This window comes from Trichosurus vulpecula, chromosome 1 (assembly GCF_011100635.1).
Source record: "Trichosurus vulpecula isolate mTriVul1 chromosome 1, mTriVul1.pri, whole genome shotgun sequence".
In the NCBI taxonomy this organism is placed as follows: Eukaryota; Metazoa; Chordata; class Mammalia; order Diprotodontia; family Phalangeridae; genus Trichosurus; species Trichosurus vulpecula.
The window spans coordinates 234,479,839-234,485,590 of NC_050573.1; the positions used below are offsets into that span (position 1 = coordinate 234,479,839).

General features: G+C 37.4%; 1 protein-coding gene across 1 annotated transcript in view; it reads left to right on the top strand.

Moving 5' to 3' along the window:
- AKAIN1 (A-kinase anchor inhibitor 1) overlaps nt 1-1,818 on the top strand; it is a 48,481-nt gene extending 46,663 nt beyond the window's left edge. The window contains exon 2 of the mRNA XM_036743626.1: nt 1,625-1,818. Within this exon, the coding sequence (XP_036599521.1) occupies nt 1,625-1,818 (194 nt within the window). The remainder of the gene's footprint in view (nt 1-1,624) is intronic.
- Nucleotides 1,819-5,752: the final 3,934 nt, after the last annotated feature.

Here is a 5,752-nt window from a genome sequence, read left to right on the forward strand (position 1 = left end):
AGTGAATTACTATGTGATACCAGGCCATTAAAGAGAGTTTCTAGTAGATGGATATTTCTATTCCACAAAAGCAAGAACTTTCTCACTTTCTAACCTTAGTTGCTAGGATAAGGATTCACTATATGATAATTAAAAAAACTTGCTGAATGAGTTCCTCATTACTTAAAAGTCTTTGCATTTGCATTTCCAACTCTTTGTGGACCTGTTTGGAGTTTTCTTGGCAAAGATACTTGAGTGGTTTACCATTTCCTTCTCCAGTTGATTTTACAGATGAGGAAACTGAAGCAAACAGAGATGAGTGACTTGACCAGGGTCACACAGGTAGTGGGTGTCTGAGGCCAGATTTGAACTCAGGAAAACAAGTGTTCCTGATTCCAGGCCTGGTACTCTATCCATTGAGCCACCTAGAAGCGTTCAAACAGAATAACTGGCCACTTGTAGAGATACTATAAATGAAAAGATTCCTGTTTCAGGCAGGTGGTTGGACTAGATCAGTGGTGTCAAATTCGAATAGAAATGGAGGCTTCTAAGTTATACATAAAGGATCCCTGTGGTTCATGTATTGATTTAAAGAATTACATATATCTTTCTTTTTTCATTAATACATCAACACATTAATATCAGATAGGAACTACATTTTAATCTGATACAGGCTGCACTCGGGAATGTTGTGGGTGATGTATTTGACATTTCTGGTCTAGATGACCTCTCAGGTCCACTCCAACTCTGAGATTTTTGATTTTAATGAACACTTGTAGATTAATATTATCATTTGGCTATAGGTAACCTGGTTTTCTTCTTTTGAGAACTGACTACCAACGTTCTTAGACTATTTGTCAACTGGGGAATGGTTCTTACTCACATGAATTTGACTCAGTTTCTCATATTTGAGACATTATCAAGTCCACCCCCCCATTGTTTATATCTTAATCTTAGCTTTTTTGGATTTGTTTGTACAAAAATTTTTAATTTTATTCAGTCAACCATGATCTTCTCTATTCCTTGTTTGGTTATGATTTTTTTTTTGCTTTCCATAGACCTGATAATTTATTCCACATTTCTTTAATTTTTTTATGGTTTGACTATATCAAGGTAAAACACCCATTTGGAGCTTATTTTTTATAGGTCTGAGGTGTTGATCCAAATTTAATTTTTTCCAACTTTTGTTTAATTTTCCTAGCAGTTTTTTTGTTATCATATAGTGAATCCTTATCCTAGCAGCTAAAGTCTTTATATTTATTGAAACTTAGAGTACCATTGTTTTAGCATCATAGAGAAAGGTGTCTACCAAAGGAAGAGATTAATTAGTGGTTTCCTGCTCTTACAATCTCTGAAAAAGTGAGAAGCTCCCTATAGAATGAATATCTGAGTGACCTTTGGAGTAAATGATTTTAACTCCTTCATATTTATTGTCTTTGTATTTATTTTGCATATATTTATATTAATTGTCTCCCCTTTACAATATAAGCTCCTTGAGAGTAGGGATTATGTCATTTTTTGCATTTTTATTCCCATCACCTGGCACATAGTAGGTGCTTAATAAAATCTGTTGTTGTTACTGTTGTTATGTGGCAGTGTTTCTTTTGAAATTAGTCTCCTCTTTTTCCCTTTTATAACTTTCTAGGTGAGAAACCTGGATCTGAACCTGAAGAAGCAAAATTACAGAATGCCAGCAAGCAGATTGTCCAAAATGCCATCCTTCGAGCTGTACAACAAGTCTCCCGGGAGAGCCAACAAAAGGAAGAATGTACCACAACCAGCAGGAACAGGCTGCAGCTAGGGGTGGGGAAGCTCACCAAGAAGTATGAAAAGAAATAGCCAAGCTTTCCTGGTCTTCTTTGTAGTACTGCTCTCTTTCCAGCCTTCCTCTAAGTATCCAATGTGTCCCACCGTAACATTACCAACAAAGCCAACCAAAGCGCAGTTAGCACCTAGAGGTAGTGTGATGCCACAGTAGCTGACCGTGTTGCTTTCAAGAGCATTAGGTGACCACGTTGATATTTTGGCAGTGCCTCTTAAACATATCAAAGGAAGAAAAGTGAAATTGAAATTGCAAGTGCAGTTTGAAGCACAATTTCTTCTTGGGGCTTAATATTCTAGCTTTCTTTTTTTTCCACTTCTGCCTTTCTGCATCTGTGTAGAAGTGAGTTTGATTGACCAACTGTGAAGTCCCTGAATACCTTCCTCACTGTCTTAGCATCTTCCAGAAAACAAAACAAAACAAACAACATGGTGGCAAAGTGAGAGATTATCATTTCGGGTCACTTTGAAATACAAAGGAAGAGGCTCTCATGGGGTACAGTTAAAGTACTACTAAGGCAAATTGAAAGCCAAGTGCTAGGACAGCAGCCATTTGTAGATCCCACTGGTACTAAGAGCATAGATAGGGGGAAAGTGTATATTTAAAATCCCTATTTAAAAAAGAGAGAGTTGAGATTTCTCAAGAGCAAGTTTTTAGGCCATTTTTTTTTCTGGAATCACAGTGTAGTGGTAGATGGTATTTATCCTCTTCTATGCAGAAATCTTTTGAGGACATCAACAATTCCTTTCACCATTTGAAGTCTTGAAATAAATCAGGCCCTGTGGGCAAGGTACTCTTGTTTGTTTTCTTTTAATACAATCATGAACATCAGACAGAATCCCTTGGACTCGAGAGATGAGGTTCTCCTACATTGTAGGCAGTTCTCTTTAGAACTGGCCCTTGGCCCATGTTTTAGGGAGGACCCCTAGGGTATGACAGATACTGTTTGATAATATTATTGTAATCCCAAGCTGTAGGTCTTCATTAGTACCCTTTACTCATTTTGGGAAAGATTATTCTACCCTCAAGCCAGTTATGATTTTTTTCTTTAATGTTTCATAAAAATCACACAGAATTTCTTCCTCTTCTCCACCTCATTTCACTTTTTCCCCAATACTTTGAAGCTTGCACACATAAAAATGAAGGTAGCCTTTGTGATTGTGTAAGCTAAAGTGTGTGTGTGTGTGTGTGTGTGTGTGTGAGAAATAGTTTCTCTTTCAAGCCTTGTGACTCATAGTCAAAAAAGCCATTTCAGATACGGCAAGCCTTTTTATAGTCCTTACGGCTTTTCCATCCTTAAAATTTTAAGATGCCAACTATAGACCTTTCTGTCACTAACATTCTATGATTGGGGCAAAGAGATGAGATTTGTAGGGGAGATAAAAGTTATTTCGCCTTTGTTCAAACTTCTCTACCCCATCTCCTAGCCTCTTAATGGCAATGTTTATGTTGTCTAGATGAAATAGCAGAGCGGAGGATTAGCAGAGAAATATGGTGACTGATATTAAAATTTTTATTCCAGAATCCCAATATGTTATACTTTCTGTGACGGATGGGATACATATTAGCAGAAGAATGAATGCAGTCTCTTCTCTGCTCTGTTAGATGGTCTCCCACTGTGCGCAGATGGAATAAAGTCACAGGGAAAGGGATTAATTTAAATGCAGTTTGCAAAGATCACAAAATTTTATAGCAGAATGGGTGATAGTCAAAGTTTAAAAATGTCTAAAGGAAGATGTGTGTGCTGCAAGAATATATTGCATAGTGGAAATGAAAGTATTTAGGGGAAGTACACATAAATAAATTCAAGTGCTTGTATCCTGCAAATAACTGGGTGTGATTTATTTCTCTGAGAGCATCTCCATGTTTACTGTTCATGTCTGTCTTATGATTATGAGGAATGGGTCCATCAGCCACTTCTCCTGTTTGATGTATAGCTATGTTCAGGTTTCCAGGGCAATTGGGAACATCTCTATGGCTTAACATGACAGTGCTCAAACCTCTGTATCTGAATGTTATTTGTAATTAAATACTTTGTCCACATTGGAAACATCTTGTCTGTGTATTTTAAGGAATGTCATCACTATGATGTGGGGGATTATTTCTGCAAAGGGATCCCTAGGCAGTGAAAATCAGGGCAATCCAAATGGGTCAGAACATGTCCTAAGAAGTTGCTTTATTCTTTTCCAACAAACAATAATTAGGCACTTACTATTTGTAATACTCTGCCCTAGGCACTAATGTATGATTTTAAGAAGGCAATGTCTTCTCAAGACTGTCAAATTATAACAAAGATAATATTTCACCTTTCTAGTACTTTAAAGTTTCAAAAGCGTTTTGCATGTGTTATCTCTTTGAATTCTTACTACAACCCTATGACCAAGGCGCTATAGTTATCCATATTTTTTTTTAAGATAAGTGAACTAAGGCTGAGAAAATTTAAGTGATTATCCCCATTTTTGAGATGAGGAAACTGAAGGTAAGAAACATTAAGTAAATTGCTTTGGGTCATAAAGCCAACAAATGTTGAGCCAAGATTCAATTCCTGCTCATCTTGGCTCAAAATCCAGCTTACTATCCACTGTGCCACCTAGATGTCTTATTAAGAGAATATGAGGCAGCCAAGATGAAAAAATAAGAAAGCACTCAATTTAACTCTCCCAACATTCCCTTCCAAAAATCTCTAAAATAATGCCTCAAATCAAATTCTGGAGTGGCAGAGCCAACAAAGTGTCAGAATTACACATTCTCCCAGCCCAAGATAACATAGGAGGACAGAAAGAGAGATCTATGTATGACATGAAGGTAGAGACTAGCCTGGAGCCCCCAAGCATGTAACACCAGTGGTAGGACTAGGTAGTGAAGACAGAAGTATCAGCAGCTTTGAGAACTCTCAAGCCAGATACAGTAAGGGGACCTGGCAACTGGTCAGAAAGAGATTATAGGGTATATCTGTGTGAGCACTGGTTGCAGGACCAGGAGTTGTTTGTCAACTCCATCACCTATACTCACTTCTGGGTCATAGTTCAAAGACAGTGAGGAGCACTTTGAGTCAAGAGGGAATGGAAGCCCTGAGGGGTAGTATAACTTCTGGCTCCAAGGGACCAGGCATCCTAAGGAACAGCATCAATTCCAATTCCAGTCCCAAGAGATGTGGGGCCCAGAGGAGCAGTATCAGGTGCAATCCCAAGGGATCAGGGACCCTTCCTGGGTAAGGACCAGAGTGCAGGCCAAGAGAGCAGGGACCACACATCTTCCAAGTTCACACCATTCAGTAAGCACTGAAAAATTCCAAACCCCCAGAACTAGCTCTCACAGTGCAAAAAACCCTGAATCTTGAGAGAATGCCCCTCCCATCACCCTCATCAGGAACAGAATTCAATATTAACATAAATTTCCAAATCAAGAAATAGGGTGTAAAAGTGAGCAAATAGTAAACACACACACACACACACACACACCAAAAAGAAAACAAACCCCAAAACAAAAACAAAGCACCTGAACATAAAAAATAACTATGTTGACAGGGAAGAGCAAGATACAAATAAGAGTGGTAGATTAAAAATTAGTCAAAGAAATGAAAGCAAAGGAAGAAAATTATGAAAAAAAATAACAGTTCAGTAAGAGGCACAAAAAATACTAACGAAAATAATACCATAAAAACAGAATTGGCCAAATGGAAAATGAAAAACAAAAATTCACTGAAAAAAAGAATTCCTTAAAAATCAGAATTGGGCAAGTAGAGGCTACTGACTCCATGAAATATCAGAGAACAATAAAACAAAGTCAAAAGAATGAAAAAAAAATAAAAGAAAACGTGAAATATCTCATTGGGAAAGCAACTGACCTGGAAAATAGATTGTGAAGAAGTAATATAAGAATTATTCAATTAACAAAAAACCACTATCAAGATAATTTGAAGAAATTATCAAGGAAAACTGCCCAGATATC